The 24,088-nt window shown below is 39.0% G+C and overlaps 2 protein-coding genes and 1 long non-coding RNA gene across 3 annotated transcripts in view; 1 reads left to right on the forward strand and 2 right to left on the reverse strand.

Annotated features, from left to right (window-relative positions):
- LOC121946880 overlaps positions 1 to 4,334 on the reverse strand; it is a 23,283-nt gene extending 18,949 nt beyond the window's left edge. The window contains exons 1-2 of the long non-coding RNA XR_006106048.1: positions 4,235 to 4,334; positions 1,480 to 1,539 (exon numbers count right to left, since the gene is read on the reverse strand). This is a non-coding gene — a long non-coding RNA (uncharacterized LOC121946880). The remainder of the gene's footprint in view (positions 1 to 1,479; positions 1,540 to 4,234) is intronic.
- Positions 1 to 18,872, forward strand: part of col9a3 (collagen, type IX, alpha 3) — a 21,966-nt gene extending 3,094 nt beyond the window's left edge. The window contains exons 4-32 of the mRNA XM_042491686.1: positions 853 to 924; positions 1,103 to 1,156; positions 5,398 to 5,433; positions 5,927 to 5,950; positions 6,164 to 6,217; positions 8,069 to 8,122; positions 8,324 to 8,365; positions 8,476 to 8,532; positions 8,702 to 8,755; positions 8,931 to 8,984; positions 9,817 to 9,870; positions 9,989 to 10,042; positions 10,165 to 10,218; positions 10,296 to 10,349; positions 10,430 to 10,483; positions 10,582 to 10,635; positions 10,716 to 10,760; positions 10,857 to 10,910; positions 11,046 to 11,099; positions 12,873 to 12,926; positions 13,011 to 13,082; positions 14,226 to 14,261; positions 14,467 to 14,511; positions 14,666 to 14,698; positions 16,519 to 16,665; positions 16,774 to 16,828; positions 16,919 to 17,101; positions 17,835 to 17,912; positions 18,087 to 18,872. Of these exons, the coding sequence (XP_042347620.1) occupies positions 853 to 924; positions 1,103 to 1,156; positions 5,398 to 5,433; positions 5,927 to 5,950; positions 6,164 to 6,217; positions 8,069 to 8,122; positions 8,324 to 8,365; positions 8,476 to 8,532; positions 8,702 to 8,755; positions 8,931 to 8,984; positions 9,817 to 9,870; positions 9,989 to 10,042; positions 10,165 to 10,218; positions 10,296 to 10,349; positions 10,430 to 10,483; positions 10,582 to 10,635; positions 10,716 to 10,760; positions 10,857 to 10,910; positions 11,046 to 11,099; positions 12,873 to 12,926; positions 13,011 to 13,082; positions 14,226 to 14,261; positions 14,467 to 14,511; positions 14,666 to 14,698; positions 16,519 to 16,665; positions 16,774 to 16,828; positions 16,919 to 17,101; positions 17,835 to 17,912; positions 18,087 to 18,271 (1,866 nt within the window). The 3' untranslated portion in view covers positions 18,272 to 18,872. The remainder of the gene's footprint in view (positions 1 to 852; positions 925 to 1,102; positions 1,157 to 5,397; positions 5,434 to 5,926; positions 5,951 to 6,163; positions 6,218 to 8,068; positions 8,123 to 8,323; positions 8,366 to 8,475; positions 8,533 to 8,701; positions 8,756 to 8,930; positions 8,985 to 9,816; positions 9,871 to 9,988; positions 10,043 to 10,164; positions 10,219 to 10,295; positions 10,350 to 10,429; positions 10,484 to 10,581; positions 10,636 to 10,715; positions 10,761 to 10,856; positions 10,911 to 11,045; positions 11,100 to 12,872; positions 12,927 to 13,010; positions 13,083 to 14,225; positions 14,262 to 14,466; positions 14,512 to 14,665; positions 14,699 to 16,518; positions 16,666 to 16,773; positions 16,829 to 16,918; positions 17,102 to 17,834; positions 17,913 to 18,086) is intronic.
- An 803-nt stretch (positions 18,873 to 19,675) lies between these two features.
- LOC121946873 lies at positions 19,676 to 23,647 on the reverse strand. The gene is made up of 7 exons (XM_042491678.1): positions 23,577 to 23,647; positions 22,584 to 23,151; positions 22,390 to 22,474; positions 22,107 to 22,266; positions 21,828 to 22,014; positions 20,444 to 20,585; positions 19,676 to 20,028 (listed from the first exon to the last, which is right to left on the reverse strand). Exons 2-7 carry the CDS (start codon positions 23,141 to 23,143, stop codon positions 19,903 to 19,905), a joined length of 1,260 nt encoding a protein of 419 aa, XP_042347612.1. The 5' UTR covers positions 23,144 to 23,151; positions 23,577 to 23,647; the 3' UTR covers positions 19,676 to 19,902.
- Between the last annotated feature and the right edge of the window lie 441 nt (positions 23,648 to 24,088).

A 24,088-nucleotide genomic window follows, 5' to 3' on the forward strand; every position in this document is an offset into this window, starting at 1 on the left:
AAGGCAGTTGCTAACAAGTGTCTATATGAGAGGACAGAACGTCATCATGCCGAATACGGCTTTACAGCCTCGTTTTGATGGCCACGTTGAAGTCATGCGACCTTGGTGTAGTTCGTTTATAGCATCACATTAGCTTTTTACTTCCGGTGATTGCTTTTACACTTCAAAAATCATAAAAGCGGTTATCATTTGTGAAGATTATCCTGCTGAACAGAATGTGTACATATCAGAAACATATGTTTTCCACAGAGCGTATTATCTACAGTGATCCAAAATTCAAAGGGAAAATCCTACAGGCTTTTTTACGAGGGAACCAGCGTCCCTCTACAAATAAACATAATCCCTGCAGCACTCTCTGTGCACCACCAGTGTACACATGGATCAGATCCTGAATTAGAACTGTTGTCTTCTACAGTGAAAGTTGATCTTTTTTTATGTATTTTTGTTATAACTACATTTTAAAGAAAGCCTGAAATATAATGCAAATTTAGGTCAAGAAAAAACAAAAGACCATCCACTGCTCACCCAAAAATGTCACTGTCCTGCCTCCAGCCAGAGGTAGAAGTACAATACTCTCCCTCTTTTCTGACCCCCCCCCCCCCCTCTCTATTAATGTTTGCATAGTCCCTGATATGACCCAAAACCACAAATTTGTCAAAAAGGATTTTACAAGCTTCACACCATAAGTAACCCTCTGTACTTAAACCCTTTATGAGGATTAGGAAAATCTTACACGTTTTTTTTTTTATGCTGCATTTCATGATGCTGATATCAAAGAAAAAGAAATCAATTGCTCAGCTGGCTGGATATCTGATTCCTTGTGCAGTACCTCATAAATCTCTGACTTTGTAGGGTCCCAAAGGGAAAGCAGGTATTTCGGGGGTTGCAGGAAAACCAGGCCTGCCAGGACTTCCAGGGGTGGATGTAAGTGTCCAAAAATATACACACAGTCTTATACTAACACCAACACCTTTGTCAGTCATTAATCAGTGCATTAACAGAGCATGGTGTCAGCTATGAAACTGAAATGATTATTGACGTTTAAAATAACTGCAGAGCATGAGGCGATGATGTGTAACAGAATTATGTGCTTCCTCTTTAGGGTTTGACAGGTCCTGATGGTCCTGCTGGGAAAGATGGACCCGCAGGGGAAGCTGTAAGTGTGTCTTTGATCTTTCTGGGATGCTTGAAGATGCTCCCAATTGAATTTTATGAGCTTATCTCCTTCAAGCTGCCGCAAATTAATCAACCAGTTAAAGTCACACAAGTGTGCGCAGAAATGCTGAAAGTTTGGGTGCTGTTTTATAAAGATCTTTCGGAGGGTCTTACGGGGACAAGGCCCATGTTTCCTCTGTCAGCATGGATTTGTCTAGCCGGCTCACCCACTTAGTGGGAATATTTTTAATGAGGGATCAGAATCGGATTTATTTCTTGCTGCTTCCCTAATCCGACCTGGAATGCACACTGTTTCCCACCAACCTGTTTGACTGGAGGGGATGATGATCTGGTGCCCCGATCCTGAGGGAAGCAGGCGTTATCCTGAGAGACAAAACAGAAGACAGAATTACAGCATGTACATTTGCACCGCTGCATCTTCCCCATTAAACAGGACTTTCATTTTCCACATTGAATATAAAATGTGGAATATTAAAGACGGAGGGACTTCTGCAGTAAAAGGCTGCAAATTCACTGACAGGACAGATAAACTCCCCCCTGGCAATTCAACCAATTAGCTAACCTAATGAGGAAGGTTGCATCAACTAGTGTCTCTAAATACTTAGATTACTACACTGTCATGGCTGGTTCATAGAGCAGAGGAGTCATGCACAGAGAAACGGGATCGAACTGGTAGAGTTTGAGACAGAGCATAAGCTATTTAAAGCAGATATATCAGCAAACAGCAGTGCTGACTGGTCATTTTTACAACACAATACACATTTACTGATAATTTCTGGCATGTCTGCTCAGTGTCATATTTACAGGTAATACTTTCTGTTTGTTTATAGTCTGTGTTCCAGTACAGTTTGTTGTCTAGCTTGCACATTGAAGAATGCAGTGAATAACTAACATCACTGTGTTAGGTCTGTTTTTTTTTGTTTTGCTCTCTGACCTCCTAGACAAAACAAATACAGCTGTGAAGACGGTAAACAAAGAGTTAGAGAGGGAGGAGGTGAGACAGTCAAGGGGGTTAGTAAGGAAAGAAGAACAAAGGGAAGCCATAATATGATCAGTTATTTGTGGAACACAAGTTTTTCACTGACAGAAATAGTTGATGGGACATGTCACACTTTCTAACTGCCAACTCGTCAAATACCATTTCGTCAGTGTCCCTCTTTGACAGATTCCAACGCACAGAGGCCCCATGTAGCGCCGGTACGAGAGACACCGGGCGGCGGCACTTTTTGACATTCCAAATGATAAAGAGCAAAAAAGTCTGCATACAGCAGGGAGGGAAGTTGGGTGGGTCAAACAAACACATCTGGTAAAAAAAACGTAGTTAATTTAAGTCAAATTGCAATTTTTTTTTCTAAACCTCCACATGCTACCACATGCTTTTGTTGCATATACCCGAGGAAGTAAACCTAAAAACAAAGTTTGTTTTAAAAAGAGAGTGCATGTAGCAAACAGAAACTGTACATCTCCTGTGAAAGATGAAGTTTATTTTGAAAAGACACAATGCATGTACGAAAAGCAAAATGACATGCCATCCCTGAATGTCCAAAACTGATGCTGGAGGGGTACCGAGTGAGTCATAGTCTGACGTTTACGCTCACTGACCAAGCGTCTGTATTTGACAAGTTGGGAGTAAGAATGTGTTGAACATGTAAAGAAACAGAAGTTAGTGATGGAGAAAGGAAGACATCCATGGAATAAGTATCTCAGACTAAATATACGAGCTATTGTGTTCTCCTCAGATAATACCAAGTACATAACTTGTTTTGGAGTTGTACAGATATATGCAATCAGGGTAAATGCGTTTGAATCATGTTTTTTCAAAAATAGTTTTAATTGATTGTGATAATTGCTAAGATACAGACATTTTCTCCTCTCAGTAACTTTAAAGCCAAAACAAACAACTTCTCCTGCTTGTGTTTCTAAGTGGTATTATTTTTGGCACCGCTTTAAAAAAGATAACTGGGCCACTTTCCATTTCCTCAGAGCCAAGCAACTAACACAGTTTCTATAGTTACTTCGGTTTTTCCACCGTAGGCCATGTCTACTTCCGGGGATAGTAAACTGCAAAGAACTTAAATTGATACTCTTTGGTAACTGTTTAAAGCTACTGATAGCTACCAGTGGGAAAAAAAGCACTATCCACTTTCTGTTTTGGTTGTGCAATTGTTGATGCAGTTCCTTAGTGCCATAAAACGAGCATTTAGTTTTCAGGGTGATCATACCCAGTGGCAGGCACAATTGCATTGTGAAAGCGAAGCTTTTAAGGAACATATCTAAACGCAAGACTCTTAAAGATGGTGTCATTAGTTGATAGCCATTACGTCGGGCAATCAACATTTACTTCATAATGATAAGTTAAAGAAAAAAACCTGACTATTTCCACAATGTTACGTTGCATAGTGATCTTCAACTTTCTCAAGACCCACAGCAAAATGTTATATATATACATTCACAACATTTCTGAAACAATTTAAACATTTTGTTAAAAAAAAGTTTATCTCCAACACTAGACAAGTTTTAACCAATTTGAAGGTCGTTGAAGAATATAAAATCAAGTCATGTATAGGAGCAACACTTATTGTGTGTAGCTAGACTGTGACCAAGTCTGATAACAGGGATACTCAAATGTTTTGCCTGGGGCTACTTTTGCAAATTCTACAGGAGGCCACGGGCTAGTTAATAAACAACATTAATAATTAATATATACAGCAAATAATTAGCCTGGACCTCTGTCAGGGGGTCTGAAGAATCATCTCCTGGCCATTTCTTTTATGAGAAAGCTCTAATTTGATGCTTTTATAATGCCTTCTGGCACCTTATTTACATTTAATGTACAATTTTTTTCCCCCGCTAATGTTAAATGGCAGTCCACTTGCAGGTTTAAACAGGCAGAATGAACTTTCTCAGATCAATTTAAATCTGTTAATATAGTTTGAATTGTACACAGTAAACACTGGCTCCATGTACCAAAATGTCAGTTTAGCAGGGGTCAGTATACTACAGGTTCTACTCAAAGAGTCACACATACACACTTACAGAACATACATATTCTTCTTACTTTTTGCTCCTCTGCTGCATCGCCCGGTGACTCCTGGAGGGCATATAGTCCACTTTCTCAAATTGAACTCAAAGAACAATTATCCCAGAGAAGAGGACAGCCATTCTGCCTTGGGTCTAGCATGTGTGTATCCCTCTGGTCCAGCATGATGCTGCATAAAGAGAGAGTGTAATTAGCCAACAGGAAACACCTGTGCCAGTCTGAACCTTGGCACTGCTCCCATGAGCCACTCCCACCCATCTCTCCCCTGTAGCCACTAACCCCTACCACATTCAGTTACATGAAACAAAAAAATAACACACTACCACACAATTTAATATGCCAGAAAATAACTGAGGTTATTCCAATACATACAGTGTCAAATGCAGTGTGCAAAAATACCAGGATGTTCTACTATATCCAGTTGCATTTTGCAGCAAACCATTATGCTCTTCTGGCTATTCTGACCCACAATCCTCTGCACATCGACTAAGCAACAAACAGATGACAGCTCAGTGACAGCTATCAGACACTGCAATGATGGACAAAAGCGCACTGACCAGATGATGAGATAGTAATAATTAAGTGAACAAAAAATTCATAAAGATTGCCAACAATAAATATGAAAAATAACAACAACAGAGAAATAAGTTTGTTATTTTACTGTTGTGAATAAAATACTGCATGTTACTCTACAATGTATGCAGTTGTAACTTAAAAGTTATAAATACATTCACTGCAAAGTAACAACAGCAGAACCAGGTTGACCTCAGTCCCTTGCGAACTCAGTGAACTGCATTTTGTATTATCTCCAAGGTTACATCAGTGGTAATGATGAGATCTGCTGCAGATCCGAATTGCAGACTTTTTGTTTTTGCTTGAAAATTTCACAGTACAGACTGCAACAATATGTCAAAGTTCAAGTTGCAATGTTAAAGCAAAGTTGTGTCCCAGTTGTCTGCATACTGCATGCAACAGTACATACTTTGTAAGAGCAGCTGCAGTGCCTGAACTAAAAAGAAAAAGTATGTGATTCAAAACAGCTAAAATGTAGTTAATACTTGATAATGTCCACTGTCACATAAGCATTGTGTTCAAGGTTACTTCATAAAGTCTGAAGGTTTCTTTTGCAGTTTGATTATGTTTAAGTGGCTGATTGTGGCATTTTGCTTTACTCTCTGCAGGGTGATGCTGGACCTCCTGGGCCCCCTGGAGCTCCTGTAAGTACCCCCATATGCTGTGCAACATCTAAGAAACACTGCAAAGGTACACAGCAGTCGTAACCACTTCACTCTGATCATTGTATCCTTTACCATATTGTCCTTAAACCAACCACGGGACTAAAGGCAGTTTCTCTTCCAGACTTCATTGGATTATGCTGAGAGAGACATCTCTGTGATCTTTCTTCTGTAAAGTCAGACCTGTATCTCAGCTCTAATCAGACTTAGGTCGCCTTTAGCTAACATAACGGTAATGAGGACACTTTTGAAAGTGTGGCATATAGTCACAGGAACACTCAGATGATAGTTTGCTCTGATGTAACTGGACTGCAAAAGTGCACATCCACCTCACAGCAATGACCTGGGACAAACTTTCACAGTGGATTTAATGCAGGAATAGGCTACATCACATGGCGGATATTGATATTGCAAGGAAAATCTAATCACCCTCTTGGTGTTTGTGACTTAATTTGCCTTCCTGTGTCTTCCGTAGGGCAGAGGGAGACCAGGAGCCGCAGTGAGTACACAACACTGTCTTTTATCATTTCTCATATTTGCAGAAAGATGGAGATTGTGATGCATTTGTATTATTTTTTTACATGTCACTAAAGCTTTTTTGCACCTTGGGCATTTATTTTTTCACATTACACAATGCTGTAGCCCAGATTGGGTGCTACATCTACACATGTACTCTGCTGTCATGCACACACCCAGTATCTTGTGTTTTCAGGGACTACCTGGAACCAACGGATTGCCGGGCGGAGTCGGACCACAGGGTCCAGCGGTGAGTATCTGTCTGATCTCCCCAATTAGACTTCCTGTTGTCCTCATGGAGAGGTCACATCCCCTGATTCTGCAAATGACATAAACAAATAATTCTTTCTGTAGTCAACCTTTGATTCAATACCCAGTTGGCCACTGACATTTTTGAAGGAATAATTCACCGTCCCAGATGATCATTTATGAGGGATGCTTGATATTATCGGCAGGTCATCGGTTTTGGCAGATATTATTAAAATGAAATATCGGAATTAGCCAACATTCTAATTTCTGTCAATATCACAAACTGTTTTTTTTTAACTCACACACTGAACATCTACAAAACATAAACTATAAATTAGGTATTTTTTTTCATATTTTTCACAATGAATGAACCTTACATACACAGAAAAGCATTATATTTCATGTCTCCATCTGCTGGTGGGCAATCATGATAAGAGTATGCATACTATGATATTAATTCCACTGAAGAAGAGACTTGGTGATCGCTAACATTTGGTGGCAAAAAAAGTGGATCTATCAGTATCGCTTTTTTGGCCAAACAAGTTATATATCGGTATATTAGCAAAAAATCTAATATCGTGCATCCTTATCATTTCTATTTTAATACCTCACCCAGTGTTATGTTGAATTTGTGAGGGAAACTTTGTTTTTCCAGCACAACTCCACAGTGGACGGAGAAACCAAAAATGGAGAAAATTCTTTATGTATACTATATTTTACAGCAGCAAAAACTATATCAAAATATCCTTTTGCAAACTCTCACTGAACTTGTGCAGTATAATCCAAGTCCAATTTTACCCTGCTGAATATGGGAGCTGCTGTTCTACCGCTTCCTTAATCACTATTTTTTGTGTTATTGTGTGACTTTGGTGTGATTAAGGGTTAGTTTGGATTTACCAAATTTAAACAAACTAATTGATTATGGCAGCAGTACACAAACAGCCCCTCTGTTGAAGGAAGTAAAATTACTACTTTTGTCGATGGAGTCTGGCTTTGAGGAGAGCACTGATAAGTTTCAGTTCAGTAACCTGTCAGAAAGACTTGAATTATACTCTCCGAGTTGTGTGAGAGTTTTTAAACGGATGTTTTAACGTGGTTTTGCAGTTGTTTAATTCAGCCCCCATTACTTCAATTTATCAAGAGTTTTCCCCATTTTTTGGATTATTTGTTCACTGGAGGTGCATGGAAAAATGAATTCAACATAAAACGGGTTAACTGTAACTGATACACAAATGGTCATTTGTGGGTGAAGGATAGACTGGCTGCAAAATTCATAGGCAACCCTTCACAGCAGAAACAGTGAAGCTGATACTGGTTGAGATCTAGCTGTTTTTTTTATACTTACAGCTCTGCTGGATTCAACTGGCACAACATTGCCCTAAATTTCTATATAACATAGCAGGAGCAGGAGGATAAGAATAACCACTAGAGAGGAAGGACACTTCAGTATGAGTACTGGCCTAGTGTTTCTATTGGGTCACATTTTATTTGAATTATCCAATGCTCATTTACAGTTTATGTGTAACTGAAAGCTCACTCAGTTTCAGAAGATGTTACTGTATTATTAGCTTTTTTATCACGTTTTTTAATTGCCAAAATTCTATTTTCAATGCCACTGAAATGTGTGGTATAATACGATGAGTATTATGAAAATTGCACATTATCCTACAAAACATGACGTAACGTATCACTAAATAAATGTTGACAATAACAAATAATAAAATATTTAGAAAATGTGCCTGATTATTACTTCACTCAGCTGAGATATTGCAGACTTTGATACAATTTGGAAAAACTCATCACTTATTTTAATGCTGACGATGCACTTACATTGGCGCTATCTGTTTTGAAGGGTGCTGAGGGTCTTCCAGGACTTCCCGGACCTCCTGGCCTTGATGGACCACCAGTAAGTGCTGTTGTCATTATCTGCTTGATAACTGGTGCTGCTGGTACAATAATGTCACCTGCTGCACATTTCCACTGCCACCCAGTGGATATTTGGTTGAATGTCTGTGAATTCACAAAAGCAGGGATGTATAAACATAAATAAAAATGTCTTTCAACCTGCAACCTGAATGCCTTGAACTGTCATTTCTCCATCTGTCAGGGTCTTCCTGGTACTCTTCATGATCTTAGCGGTGACCTACTGGTAAGTGTTCAATCATGCATCTGTCAGAGCAGCATAATGATAGTAAACTGATGCACCCTCTGCATACAGTGGGTGCTGAGTTCTCAGTGTGTCATCTCTGTCCTCTGCAGTGTCCTGCAATCTGCCCCCCTGGTCCCTCTGGTCCTTCTGGGATGCCAGGATTCAAGGTAAATACATTTTCTGTCATGCTTCTTTTTAAAAAGGTTTTGAATGATATGGTGCTCAATATATCCATGGGAAAAAACACAACTCGTGTCACCCTGTACCCTCGTAATAAATCTACTCAGACACACTCACCATGTCTGTCTTCAATTCTGTGTATTTTTGCTCATGTAGGGTCACACTGGGCACAAAGGAGACAAGGGAGAGCCTGGAAAAAATGGAGAGAAGGTGAGTTTATTATGTGATGTTGATACTTTGCCTGCTTTCACTGATATAATGATGGGGTTAAGTAAGAATAGAAGAAATCTAGTATGTGCAAAATGTAGTTTTATTGAGTAAAGCTGCTTGTCTTTCTGTAATGTGATGTTTCGTTACCGTCTCAAGTGTCCTGTTCTGTCTCTAGGGTGACCCTGGTCCACCTGGCCCACCAGGTATCCCTGGGACTGTGGGTCTGCAGGTGAGTAACATAAAGATGATTCAGAATTTTTCAGCTTTTACCTATACATTTTGTCTGTTATCATATTAAGTCATCCTTTTTTAGCCATAAATCAATCTTAACAATCTTAAATCAATCATTTACAAGCCTTAAAAATGTTGCACCATGGGAAAAAAGATTTTACATTTTTACATTCTGTGTTTTTCTGATGTTGCTTTGTAAAATCTCTAAAAATAATTGGCAGAGCTCTTTTTTAAAAATAATTTACTGAACGCCTCTTGCATTAACAGTGCGCAGATCAGGAGAGAGGAGACACCACCACTTATACTTGGTTTCTCCCCGGGATGCTCAGAACAGTCTGCTAGCTAGCTGTCACTGTACTCTGGACGAAATGCAAACGTGCAACTTCAATAAAAACTTTCTATTCAAACAAGAAAAAAAAGTTTTCCTAAACTCAGCATGACAGGGCATATTTGTTGTATTCATACAATATATATAGGAATCACATATATGGAGAGAGAGAAATACAAAATTGCTAAGAAAACGGGCCAACAATCAACAATTGGTATTTTCCAAAAAATATACATTTATGTTGCGATAAATAACTGAGCAAAATAATCCCTAATCCTAAATAATTGTATATAAATAAATAAATGCTGCTTATGTTTTTTCCTTTAATTTTGATTTTTATAAAGTTGCTTTTAAATTTCATTCATTGAAAAAAATATTTTGAATACCTAAATCTAACTTGCCTTAAGCTGCAGGAACCCTCTCAGTAGAGCTTGACCAGGCAATTGTTTTGTTTTTAAGATGTTTTCAAGCGTCTTCACAACGTTCTGCTGCTGTGTTTCAGGGCCCACGTGGTCTCAGAGGTTTACAAGGCCCGATGGGATCTGTAGGAGACAGAGTAAGAAACTTTTAGAACATCACCACTCCTTCCTTGTTCATTTTCTTAAACCATACAATGCAAACATTAACATGTGTGTACTTATAGTTGGTGTACTTTGACCTTCCTTTGTCTCTAGGGGCTGCCCGGTTTCAGAGGCAAACCTGGTATCGCCGGCATCATTGGAAAGACAGTGAGTCTCTCCTTGTTTGTGACGCATTTGAAACAAAACAGTGTTTGGTTGTAGACCACAGCCTGAAAAGACGGCTGGTCCCATCAATGAATAGCTGTGTGTTTTTCATCTGATGTCTCCAGGGTGATCCGGGAGAAAAGGGACCACAGGGATTCAAAGGACCCAAAGGAGAAATTGTAAGTAAAAGACTTTGATTTATGACTATTAGTTTCACAAGTATATATTCGTTACAGCTTTATGTGTCTTTAAACAGGGTAAAATTGGTCCCAAAGGAGGTCCTGGAGGATCTGGACCCAAAGGGGAGCCTGTAAGTGAATATCTGATGATACATTTCTAATATGCATCACCTCTCAGAACCATGAGGATTATATGTTATGTCTTCTGCAGGGTATTCCTGGCAGAGATGGCAAAGATGGTACACCAGGATTAGATGGCGAGAAGGTGAGTTGCACCTTTTCTTTTCTGAATGCTCTCGGCTTAAATTAATATCCACAATAAGTCCACAGCCTGAGGAAAGCTGAGGTTGTTTGTGTTGATAGGGTGATGCTGGACGCCATGGGGCAGTTGGAGAGAAAGGACCTAACGGCCTTCCTGTGAGTATTTTGAAATAGACTTCCTGTATAACTGATAAGTAGCGGTTTGACTGTAACACCTGCTTTATTTTCTGTTTCAGGGTCTACAAGGAAAAGCTGGTGCAAAGGGCTCTAAAGGAGAAGTTGTGAGTTTTACATCCCAATAGAAACACACTTTAACCTTAAAGCTTAGATTAGGACCACAGAGGACAACTTTAATCTTCTCCCTTCTTTTACATCAGGGTGAAGTGGGGAAGCCTGGGGAGACAGGACCCTCTGGAGAGCCAGGTATTCCTGTATGTATCTGATGGGCTTTTTGGGGAGGGTATTACTGGATCATAACCTCTGACATCTCATTTAACCCAACAATGTTGCATCTGGAGTCCAAAGATTCCTGATTTGTCCACTCCATCTTTTGCCTGTTCCTTCAGGGTGAGATTGGCGTACCAGGAGAGAGGGGGATAGCAGGACCCAGAGGAGTGGCTGTAAGTTTATGCTAACACTTTAAACAAAAGCAACATGTACATTTATGTGTTGTCAGATTGCTGCAATGTTCATGCGTCTAGAAAAACATCTATTTTAGGGCATTTAAAGGTTCTTTTTTTGAAATTTTGAACATTAATATAGCAGCAAACAACTACTTGCTATGTAAAGATAAAGGGGATTAATGAAGTCCGGAGCAGATGATGCTTAGGCGCTGTGAATAAGCAGTATGAACATAAAAACAATGTAGAGAACATGTAAAACTCTGGAAAAGCTCACTCTGAAACTCATCGATTTCAACTTTTTGAAGTGCAAGAGAGTAGTGCACTAAAGTATAAGCGCCATGCCGCTCACACAATTCATATGTTTTATTGAAAATGTTTGTGTTGCATCTGATTCAGTGAAGTTGTCTCCCTCCAGTTGTAGATTTCAATTGTAACTTTTTTACTTGGAATATTATGCAATGTTACTGTTGTGAGCTTGCAATTATTTGGCTAAAGATTTCTTTATCTACCTATTACATGGCTTTAGGTGATCATTTCCTTGCTGCAACCAACACAAACACTAAGCTTGATGGTTATTAATGCACAATGAAGTCACCAGCATGTGGTGTCATTTATGCCTAAGCCGTATAAAAATCTAGGGAAAACCCCTTAAGTCACACTCTCTCTGTCTGTGTTGTAATCCGAGCTTCTCTGTTCTTTATTTTGGTAGCCGGCCAATCATATGTGCATGATAGTGCATGCGTGTCCCTCCCTTCTGTCCCATTTTTCAGCTAACTGCAGCCACTCTGCACTGCCCTCATACAGCAGTTACTGTTGTTGTGGCTAGCAGTGCTAGCCGTCACCATTTCAGCTTAGCCACCTCTGTTTGCTTGTGACGTAACAGGTGAGAGCTCCATGTAGGCAAGTTTACAATGGGGCCAAGCAAGGAATAAAAATGTCCAGGTCCGACATATAGTACCATCAGGCCCCAAAAGACTTTTCCCATAGACTTACATTCTGAAACAGATGGTTGTAAAACAGTGGATGCATTTTTTTGAGTGTCACAACCACTGGGATAGGACTTAATTTACACTCGGCCGCTTAAAGTCTCTGATGTGCCTGCTCTGTGGGCCCCACGATGCGAAAGATCCGGGTAATTTCATTGCGCAGAACTCAAGCTTTTTTGGCCTCATGCGCCACTGAGCAACTATAGTAATAAACAGGGCTCCACCCCCAATCCTGTATTTAGTTCTCTTTACACGTCATGATATAGCTCTTTTGCTGCACAGATGGCCTGTTAAATGGAACCAATTTACAGAATTCAGACTTAGTGTCCAACACTCTAAGGTGCAATGTTTTGATAACCAGCATGAGTCAAGTGCATCATTACTGAGTCTTCATAGACGTCTTCAAATAAAACTGGAAAAGCAGGACGCTAAACTACTTTCCTTACAAGTTAACGATATTTCTACTGTGACTGATTCAGTGGCTTGCTAAGGTGGAGTCTGTAATGAAGGGCCAGTGATGAGAGCAGGTATTCATAAAGGAGGAATTTATAAACAGAGAGGTCTTTGTTTTTTACATCAGACCCTGTGGCAAGGAAAAATGAGATAAAAAAGCAAAGGACTTACCACACTCCTCTTGCACACTGCACTGCATAATGAATCATACTTCACACAACCATCATGTCCAGGTTTTTTTCTAAACTATTTGCAAAAAAAAGGACAAAATTCTCATTTATATCCCGGTTGTTTTGCCATTGTATGCTCTTACAATATCTGTCTCTAACAGGGAGCTATCGGACCGGTGGGCAACCCTGGGCCTCAGGGAGTAAAAGGCTTCCAGGTCAGTTGCATGACATCACCAGTCTTTTTTTAAAATAAATTATCAGTTAACTCATTGGCTGTTTATGTGTGTCATGTTCTGCAGGGGGTAAAAGGAGCCTTGGGTGATCCAGGTCTTCCAGGTCCGACAGGAATCCGTGGAGAATTTGGTGAAAGGGTGAGTTTGACGCATGTGACAATATGAGATGTGTCCCAGGGCTTAATTGTCATCTGCTGCAATCCATGATACAGAATAGGGCTGCAACGCTCTTATAAAAATAAAAATATGCTCTCTCTAAATTACTGGCAAATAATGTATTAGTTGTTTTCTTGATTCATCTATAACTCATGTAATTTGCCTTAAAATGTCAACAAATAGCAAATCCTTCATCACAGAAGACCAAGTAAACAAGAAAAAAACCCAAATTATTACATGATTCCAGAATAATTGTTTTTTGATTGAAAATTTAAATTTGTTCCAGCTCTGATACAGTATGTAAAAAAACAATAACAAAAACAGGTCAAGCTACCAAACTTTCAAATTATTATTAATCTTAATTAAGGCCTGAGGCAGAGACAGGGTGTCTACAGGTATGAGACTATAAAATCTAATGCTTTTAAGACCTTTTCAAGATCATTTTTAACCTAGTTTAAGACTGATTTTTGGACAAATCACATTTTTTTTCTTATTTAACCATTGCAGATAAGTATTATGGTCTGTAGTCAAGGTAGGTTTTATGTAGAAAGATAGTTATTAGAGTGAGTTAAGGTAGTCTTAAAATGTCGATTACCTTAACTCACTCTAAACAAGTAAGTATAAGTATAAGGTATTTGGTTTGTTAGTGGGTTTAAAGATTTGTAACATCAGAAACGTGTACTTGTACAGAGAAGAGCTTGAGTCATTTTGTCAAAAAGAAATTATAAGATGGATAAATTAAATTAGACTGAATGTGGTAATTTCTAACCTTACTAATTCAAATTCAAGAATAAATTTTGAGACATTTTAAGATTTTTTTTGACCCGCAGATACCCTGAGAGACATGCTAACTACCCAGGTACTGTATGTCAACGAGCAGGTCATCCCATCTTAGTCCTGGTGGTATAAACTCAAGCTGCAGCCAGGAGAGAGCTCAAACACAAAAAGGCCTCCTGTTCAGAGTTTGAGGACAGAACAAAGCCGGTCTTTATGCCGCCCCTGGTTCCCCTCAACCAGCCCACCTCACTTCCCCTCATCCCCCGTCTTTCTGCCGCAGCCGGCCTTCCACAAATATCTCTACATGGCTCTCATTTATTCTCTCTCTCTCCCTTTTCAACCCTATAGGGTCCACTTGGAGCATCTGGAGCCAAAGGAGACATGGTAAATATTTCTATAAGTCAAAGTTATAGCTCCAGTGTAGCAAGACGTCCACTGAATGTCCTGTGATAGTCGTCATCCAGCATTTTGAAGCTTGTAATAGAGAATGGAATATGTTGAATAATTGTTTTATCAGCTTGAAGGATTATTGAGTTGTGCCAGTGTTCAAAGATAATTACATTATTGAGATCATCTGCTTTCTTTTTAGGGTGTGGCAGGAAGTGATGGTTTGCCAGGAGAAAATGGAGAACCTGTAAGTATTCTCTTAATTTTCATTGTTTGTTTCACTTTTATCTTTGGATAAACCTGTATGAAAGGTGATGATACAAGTAAAGTTTGATTGGTTGAATGTGTGACATTTTATAATGTGAAATCATTTTAAACTAAAAAGATATTCTTATTTTCAGGGTCCGTTTGGCCCAGTTGGACAAAAAGGAGAGGTGAGCCACGTCAATGTTTTCATTTACATTTTGTCCACTTTTGCAGTAACTACGTTTAATAAAGCACACTAATATTCCAGTATTATTCAGAATTAGGGCTGTACCCAACTCAGAATTATGTCAGTCAAATGAGATGTTGCAATTCAATATGAATATTCAACAATTTGTTTTTATTCCATATAAAGTTTTCAAATCTGAACAGGCTCAGCAGGACGTTAAGTGTGACAGTGGCATTTGTGTAAACAAGCTGGATCACTTTTGTGCAACATTTTTTGCCAACACAAAACAAATGCCAGGGACTGTATCGTACTAAGGTGCAGTGAGCTGTAAATTCACCACAGAGTCTCTTCTTCCTCTGTGCCGCTGCATCATGCACACAGCTGCTTACTAACAAAGAGTACCGTGAAAGTCATGAAAGTCCATTGCAAAAATCTGGTGACCAAAACATCCCAATCCCTACTGCACAGCATACTGGCTAGCAAAAAAAAAAAAAAAAGACGACTGCTCAACTCGATGCTATCTCAGTTGACTGCTGAGGGGTCTCCAACTGATGATTTGAATATCCAACTTTCACAGGGCAGCCCCCTTCAGAGTATGATCATATTCAGAATTTGATAGGGGTCATATAGACAACATATTATATTTGGATTATAAATTGGATATTCCGAATTAAGCCTTTTTCCAAATAAAGTATTTTACGATTAAGAAGCGGGATATGCCGGTATTATTATGGACATGTAAACAACACATTCAGAATATGTGTCTCAATTCGGGTTGTTACAACAGTTTGCCACACACGGCATCTTGCCTGTTTATGGTCAGCTCTTTGCATTGTACACAAACACTCAACGAAAGCTCAAATTTCTTATCAGAGAGAAAAACACACCTATTTTTGAACATTATGAAAGACTTGAATATCAAAACATTTTTGGATATCACAAATATGGCTACATTGACCTTTTCAAGAAGCTGGTTAAATGAATGATAAAGGGAGGTTGTGTTTGCACTGTCAAACACGTCTGCCACCACAGGAAAACCTTTCCATATTTTGATGTGACAAACAGCATGTTAGGGTGTATTATTTGGAGTATGCACGGCTGCATGTAAACGGTAGTACTAGTAGAATATTGATTTTCATTAGCAATGTCAACAACTTTGTAGAAATATTATCTTTTTCGCAAAAAAAAAGGACTATTCTGTGCATATAAACGTAGTCAGTGTTTTATACCCCTATCTACACGACTCCCTTCAAAACTGTTTTCTAGAAACAGTCCTTTTATTAACACAGAACATGGTTAGATCAGATGTTGTGTGTGGGTGTAATTAGCAGCACACGTTTGTTCCAGACTCCCTCTGTGTCTGCTCCATTAAAAATGGAGCCTAGCTCCGAGCTGTTGCCCACTTGTCAGAGTCATTGCACATGATTCTGCTTCACATTCCAGGTTTAATAGGATTAATTAGAGGTAGGTATTGCTGCTTTAGCTTTATTGGCCTGTTCGCGGCTTCTGCCACAAGGGAGAGACGAGTTGCATTAAGCTGCGGAACAATTTATGTAATTAGAGACGGTATTGATGAGCCTCGCTCTCGTGGTCTCATTTACTATTTGCTGTGCTCGTTAGAGTAATTATCAAGCAACAAGACGCCAGATGAATCCGCCTCCGCATTGTCTCAACAGACCCAGTTTGCTCCTTGGTTGGTGTTTAGTCAATGATCAAATCAGAGGCTTATGGATGATTTTAGCTTCAGTTTGGAAGAAATTGATTTCCTGAGTTTTACGAAATGTAATGACTTACTTAACAGATATCTCTGGTTGATTGTAGTCTGGAAAGCGGGGTGAACTGGGGCCGAAGGGCGTGACAGGTCCACAAGGAGAGCTTGGGGCGAGAGGGCCTCCAGGGAAACCAGGACTAATGGGCTTCCAAGGGGAGCAGGGTCTGCCTGGAATTGCAGGAAAGCCAGGTGTACCTGTGAGTGTTATTTTAAATCTACAAAAAGCATATTACATGTTGATGTCTTCTAATGAACTGCCTGAATGAAGTTACACTTCTAAAATGTCTTTTTCACTTGGGTTTCAGGGTAGACTGGCAAGTGAGCAGCACATCAGAGAGCTGTGTGGCTCGATGATCGATGGTAGTAAATTCATTCATCTTTGTCTTTCACTCCAGTGTTGAATAAAAGGTAAGCTGGATAACTGACCTTCCGATGTTTTTTGTCATGCAGATCAGATTGCACAGCTGGCTGCTAACCTTCGAAGACCTCTGGCCCCTGGAATGGTGGGCCGCCCCGGCCCTGCTGGGTCTCCAGGAAAGCCAGGAGTTGCTGGCTCTATCGGGCATCCAGGTGCCCGTGGACCACCAGGGTACAGAGGGCTGCCAGGAGAACTTGGAGACCCAGGTCCCAGAGGTATGAAAACTGACATCAGTACAGACTTTTGATCTATTGGTAGAAGCACAAAAATATCTTGATCAGCGCCTTGTTAGTTGTACAGTGACATCTGTTATTAGAATAAGTGGTGAAAGAAGTGCTCAGAACTATTCATATATACAACAAATAATAACACTTCATTACAAGTAAATGCCCTGTATTTAAAATCCTTAAGTTAAACTATGTATTATCAAAAAATGTACCAAAAAAAAAAAAAGTAAAAGTATCTGTTCTGCAGAGAAAAATGCACCTCTCTTACCCTGGGGGGGGTCGGTCCCCCTCCAAAGGATCATTAATATAAATCTGTGGGGTCAGGAGGTTGTGCAGTTATTAGCATGAAATAATCTGAAATGTTTTGAGGGGGAAATCACTGCTAATAACTGACATACATCTGAAACATGACAAGGGATCCAGCTAGGTGCTACGTTTTTGTAAAGAGTAACAAGTTTGGGAACAACTGTTTTTGTTTAAACAGTGTATTGTACTTTCAAATTTGTCATGTCTTTAAGATATAAAATCTTAAGCAGAAGAGTAACTTATAACTAGTTTGGTCAAATAATATAGTGGAATAAAAAGTACCAATATCCTCTTTAAAGCAGTTGAGTAGAAGTATAAAAATTAAATACTCAAGTAAAGCAGTAAGGTATTGTATTGATGTAAATGCACTTTGTTACTTTCCACCACTGATTTAAATGTTCTGTCTTCTCAACAGGTGATGTTGGTGAGCAGGGTGATAAGGGATCCATCGGCAAAGCCATTGATGGCCCGCCTGGAGACCAAGGATACCAGGGTATGTAACCTTATACAGTAAACCCTATAGTATAGGGGCTAGAATGCTGCTCCTCACCAATTTTGCAGTTACTATACTGTACATATAGACCTTGGTTGGTAGGAAACCGTTTAAAGGGATGACAGCTGTCAGCAGTACTTTATCTCTGGTTCACTCCCTGTATGCTGTCCACAGGTCTTCCAGGAGTTCCTGGAATTGTCAAAGATGGGCGTGATGGATCTCCCGGAGATCCAGGTGAGCCTGGAGAGCCAGGCAGGGTAGGTAGGACTGGGCACCAGGGACCTCCTGGAATCTGTGACACATCAGCCTGCCAGGGAGCAGCGGCCGCTGGAAAATCCTCCAACCCCAAAAATCATTAAACTGACTTCCTGCAACCTGACACCCAAAGGAGGAAGGGTGATAAGTAAGGGGAGGAAGGAAGGAATGAAAGAAGTGTGATCACAAAAATGTCCTCTTTATTTAAATACATGTATCACAAGATGGGAGGAGTAACATCAAACAGGTGTGATATTTTGAGAGGAACATCCAAGGAGTGACATGAACACCAGAGCAACTGAGAGACAGAAACATCAAGATGAAAACCAGAAAAAAAGTGGACAGAGGCACGGAAGAGTCCAAGAGAACAACTGCATTGCTCCAAATACAGTATCAAATAACAAGACTTGACTTACAAACAACTGGAAAATGAATGATGAGTCCTTTGTGTATAAAAACTTTGTACATGTTGTTTCCATGCCCCCATTTCCCTGGTTAACATCCTTCTGGCAGATGACACTCAGATAAAATCAACAGCAAGTGTCTCTGAAGTGAATGTGCATGTATCATGGCCCATTAATGTCAATCACAGGTGTTACCTCAACATACAAGCGGACAGTGTAAAATATGGAAATAGGCGACAGAGGCAAAAAAGCCTCTGTAAAGGAGCTGTGTATGTACTGTAAAAGGAATAAAAAAGACAAATACCCAGGTGCCCAGAAATTGTGTAGATTAATGCAAAAAATTTAAACTTTTGATAGTCTTGTTTTTTCCTTTTTACAGCTTCTTTGTTTTGTTTTTGTTTTTTTACATGTGAAGTTGATTCTCAAGATTTGAGAATCATAAACAAAATAAAACTTGTGGATGCATAAAACAGACATTGTAAAATAAATTTACAAATCCTAGGAACAAAGTATTTTTTTTCTTTTCTTTTTTAATCTACATTGAACACATCCACTATGTACTACCGGTGCTGTAACTATTAAATATACATGACCTTAAATACTATTTATTATTTGTGGGTGACTGTTGTATGTACAGTAAGATGCTACAGCGACATGTTGTAAGAAAGAACAAATAAAGCCACTTTTCAGTAAAACATCACTCTTTTCTACATATCAAATGAACAGGTTTGGACTTCAGAGTAATATGCTTAACACTATGGGAGTTTAGTCATCCCATTAATCCAAAAAATACCAACACCGTGCAAAACACTTAAATATATAATTAAAGAATAAATTTAAAAAAAAACTGAACATATTGTATGAACAATGTAAACAACTTTTAAAAAGATTTGATGAAAATAAAATTTGAACCACATTAAAGGACAACATATAATTATTTTTTTTAATGAATGATAGCAAAGAGCACTATCTCAGCTGTTTTCAAAGGGAAACAGTGCCATCTGTGTATGACTCAACAACCACAAGATGGCTCTAAAGGTGGAAAAAGCCATAAAAGACAAGAAATGGCACTTTGAGCTGCATTTCATGTGTGAAAGGTGCTATATAAATAACATTTTATTATTATTATTACTCATACACTTTGCAGTGTGGTGCTGAGATGTAACACTGAAAACATTTTTTAAACCATTTTGATGTTGTCAGCTGGAAGCAAAGCTCCTCTCAAAAGGAAACTTTTTGTCTTATAAAATTTTACAACATGTTGACCTAACCCACAGCCAGACTTCTGGGGACACCAAGCTTAAATGTGAAATTAAAATTAGACAACATGGTCATTGCTCTACCACATGAGGAGTGCTCAGTGTCTCATCCATCTCTAGGGAGACTTGGAACTGGCCTAAAGAAAGGCTGGATTTAAGGACGTGTCTCTTTCCATTAGTGAACGTCTTTTGAAACTCCTGTAAATGCAAACAGTAGCAAATTACAGTAATTAATGACAGGTAGTACCAATACTATATTATCTCAAGTCTGTCTATTTAGACTGCTCCTCTCTTTTCCTCCAGGTGGTGGTGGTGTTGCGCACAGACAGCATGATGTGGTGGATTGTATTCATTTCCATAGGCTGTAACACTACATAATCCATCACAGTACAATAATAAATTGTATATGATTTTATCCTGTAAAAGTAAGAAGAATTTAATTTGAACTCTAACTAACCAAAGTCATAAAGTCATATTACTCAGGCAGCAGGAGGCAATGTAATTAAGCTCTTATCTTCCAGCTCCAGGTTTTAAGTCTCAATTAATTCACAGTTGCAGGATAATAGAGACAAACTGTTTACATTCATCAACGGTTTAATGAAATGCAACTTACCTGTCTGAATGCATTTCCATATGTTTCACTGATGTATCTGAGGAAGGTAGTGGTCCACTTTAGGGTGGTGACTTTGTCTGTATCTGACTCACAGAATGGCACAAGCATGTTCAGCTCATCACAGTACGAACGAATCCTCTTCCTGTGCCAAGACAAAACAACTCTGTATTATTAGTATAAAAGGGTGACTAACAGGATGTTAATCCTCTGACTGCTGACTTTGTGTGTCGGGTCTGTCCTCTGCACCACCTGGAATATAAGAGTCGCTTCAGTCAGGTGTGTTACTAAAAGGCAAATTAACCCTTTAACACCTGGATCAGTTTTAATGTACTGCATTCAGATGCCTTTCACTAGCATTTAAAAGTCTAAAACCTGAGAAAATTGTTTGAATTTTTTAAAAACAAGAAAAATATACTGAGCAACTTTTGGTGACAAATGTCCCCCCCAAAAAAGTATCTGGCCTGCAAAAAATTTCTCCTAACTATATATTTAAATTATGTTAAAGAAAAAAAATATAGACTTTTACAGCACTTTCTTAAGACCACTGTCTTGGGGTTTTTTTTGTTTAATTTCTATATTTACTTTTCTTTCTTTTTCATTTATTTCATTTCTTGTTAAGTTGCTCTCCACCCTCCCATGTTTTTGAAAGAAATCAGGCCAGTGCGCTCAGGTTTCAAAGGGTCAACTGTAGCTATATGCTGCTCTATGTTATGAGAATAAGCAAAAATATTTAAATTTTATGTATTTATTGTATGTACAATGTTTGTTTTTTATTTCACATTTGGTTTAGCAATGTAAACATATTAATCCCATGCCAATAAAGTGCATTTGAATTGATTTCCATTGAAATTAATGCATCACCATCTTAAGTTAAAACTAAAGTTTTGCTACATTTTGTCAGGGCTGAGCAGCAGCTTGCTGCTAGCTACCTAACAACCATGGGCCTAACCTCACTTTTCTTTGTTGACTGGTTTCCCTTTTGTTCTTTTGAAGAAGTTTTTTTAAGTTTATTTTAGGGGTTTTTAGTTGTTATTTGTTCCTTTTTGTATGTAGTTTTTCACAGCCTTACCAAAACCAAACTGAAATGCTTTTTGGTGTTATGTAAATTACAAATAAAATAAAGACTGGGAGAAGAGTACCCTGGCCTCCATGTGTTTTTCCTCCACCACTCAGCCAATCCTTACATTACGGATTTACTATTACACAAGACTAAGGAATACAGCAATCCAAAATATTTTTAAACAAATATTTTATGACACTCCAAGTGACTATAGGCCAGCATTAAAACATCAAGTTGTGAATAAAAAGTGCATTAATGAAATATTTCATAAGACCATGCCACAAATTGTAGAGGGTAAAGAGACACCTTCAGCTGGCTGCTCACCTGCGTTCCCTCTCCTTACTGTTGTGCCTCTCCCTGCGTTGGATAAGCAACATATGAGATCGAGCTCTTTTGCTGGTGCTGCTCCTTGATTCTCCAGCAGAGTCTGGGGCAGCTGGAGCAGCCTTGACAGGTTGAGGGCCGTGTGTGCCACCATGCTTCCCAGAGGCAGTGGGTATTGCCACATCATCTATGACAAACACAAGACTAAGTTAAGACACTAACAGGAACAAAGAACTACAACTTTTGAAAAAACATTATGTTTAGAGTATTGATCATTACTTCCTATGGTGTCCAACTGCTGCTCCCCTGTTGAGTTGCTGCCACTTGTGTAGTGAGTTTTTGTGAAAACCCTCTCTGGGCAGAAATTAAATAAGATACCATTGGGGATGATCAGTCTCTGTTTGTTAGGTTCAACAATGTGAGGCATGTGGCCAATCACCTGAGGGCAAAACAGAAAGAAAAGCAAAGTGCATTGTGATAATTTCTTTCATCGTACTTGTTCATGGGTGACTGGGTTAAATACAGTCCCTAATAATGTGGTGGAAACCTCAAAAGGATTTACCCTGTCAGTTTTCATCCACTTTTGCAACTGAAGTTGTCTGACTGCTTCTTGAGCTTCTGCAGACTGCTGAAGTGTTGTCAAAGAACTGAAACACAGCAAGAAAGATTTAGCAAATTCTGTAAATAAAAAAAAAGTAATATGGGGCTATATTTACAAACAAACAGCAATACACCATATCAGTGACTGTCACCTACTTGCTGAGAACTGCAGACTGAGTATCCTGCTGGCTTGAGGCGTCAGCACACATGGTGTCAAACCTTTTCACCAAGCAAACTCTAGCAGCCGATATGGGTCTCTTTTGTGAGCAGTTGGTAGGTGGTCCAGTCGGGCTGTCTTCACCCCTGACTCTGGCCAGCACAAAACTTGGGACCTCTCCGTAAGACGTTGGTGTCTTTTCTCCTGGCATCACCAGACTGTGATCATCAGTTGAAGATGACAGGTCAATAGCTTGAGTTGACGACAAGGGGGAAATCACAATGGTGTCTTTCACCATCTCTGTAGAGGGTTGGGATCTGGCATCTGGCAAATTTGAAGTGGCATTGTGTGCCTCCACGTGTGCCTGGATGAGGTGCTGAAAGTGTGAATATTCAGACTCTGACATCTCCATTAGACCGAGCTCAGGTCCCAACATCTGCCCATGATCGTGTGTTAAACATCCACCTTGGCTGAAAATCAACCCAACAGGATCACAAACATGTTCCCTGGATGAAGGTGATACATGGAGGGTTTTGCACACTGAGGGAAAGGATGACATCCCTAACTCTAGAGATGGAACAGAGATCAAGAAAAATAATTATTACTTAGGTTTACAGTTGAACAGATTATAAACAGGGTGTGTATCAGACACTTACACTTAATGCTTTCCTTAAGACCTATTCAAGACCATTTTTAAACAAATTTAAGTCCGATTTTTTGATAATTTTATTTTTATTCAAGCATTGCATGTTAATATAAAGGTTAGTAATGTTTATGTTGTCCCGTGCAGAGGTAGGTTTCATGCAGAACTATGATTATTAGAGTGATATTTATAAAAATGGATGTAAAGCCATTTTAAGATTTTGTAAGAACCTGCAGTCACCCTGTATAAAGCTAGTCCTAGCCTATGTAGCCTACTTCAGCTAACTTGTATAGCATGGACGCTAACTCGCCTGTGTAACGTTATTAAAATGAACGAAACTGTGGCTTACCTTAGCCTAAACAAATTAAAACAATAAATACTAACATTAAACAAACTGTCCACAACTTCGGGACAGCTGTCAGTCGTGGACAAATTGTCCTTAGCTAAATACAAACGCTAACGTTAGCTCGTGACTTTGCATTAGCGAAGGAGGAGCTTGAAGCTAATTTAGCACATTTGAAAAGACATTGATGTAGGCTAACGTGAAAATCTGAGTAAAACGTCGCCATCTTAAGACTGAAAATAGTTGCAAACATTTTCAATTATCATACAAAGGCCGTCTAATTTACACGTGTTTTACTGTTAATATGTTAATTTAGTCATATTTTTGAGTCTTTCACTTACTTTTATGTCAGTTGTTAGCGCGATGCCGCGGTTGGTAGCTGACGTTGGTGTTAAACTCCCGGATGCGGTTACACTCCGCACTGTAAAAAATAAAATAAAGTAAAATAAAATAAAATTAAATTAAAAAATCCGTTGTTTTTACGGAAAAATGGCAAGAAATATATTGAACAGTAAACA

This window comes from Plectropomus leopardus, chromosome 8 (genome assembly GCF_008729295.1).
Source record: "Plectropomus leopardus isolate mb chromosome 8, YSFRI_Pleo_2.0, whole genome shotgun sequence".
In the NCBI taxonomy this organism is placed as follows: domain Eukaryota; kingdom Metazoa; phylum Chordata; class Actinopteri; order Perciformes; family Serranidae; genus Plectropomus; species Plectropomus leopardus.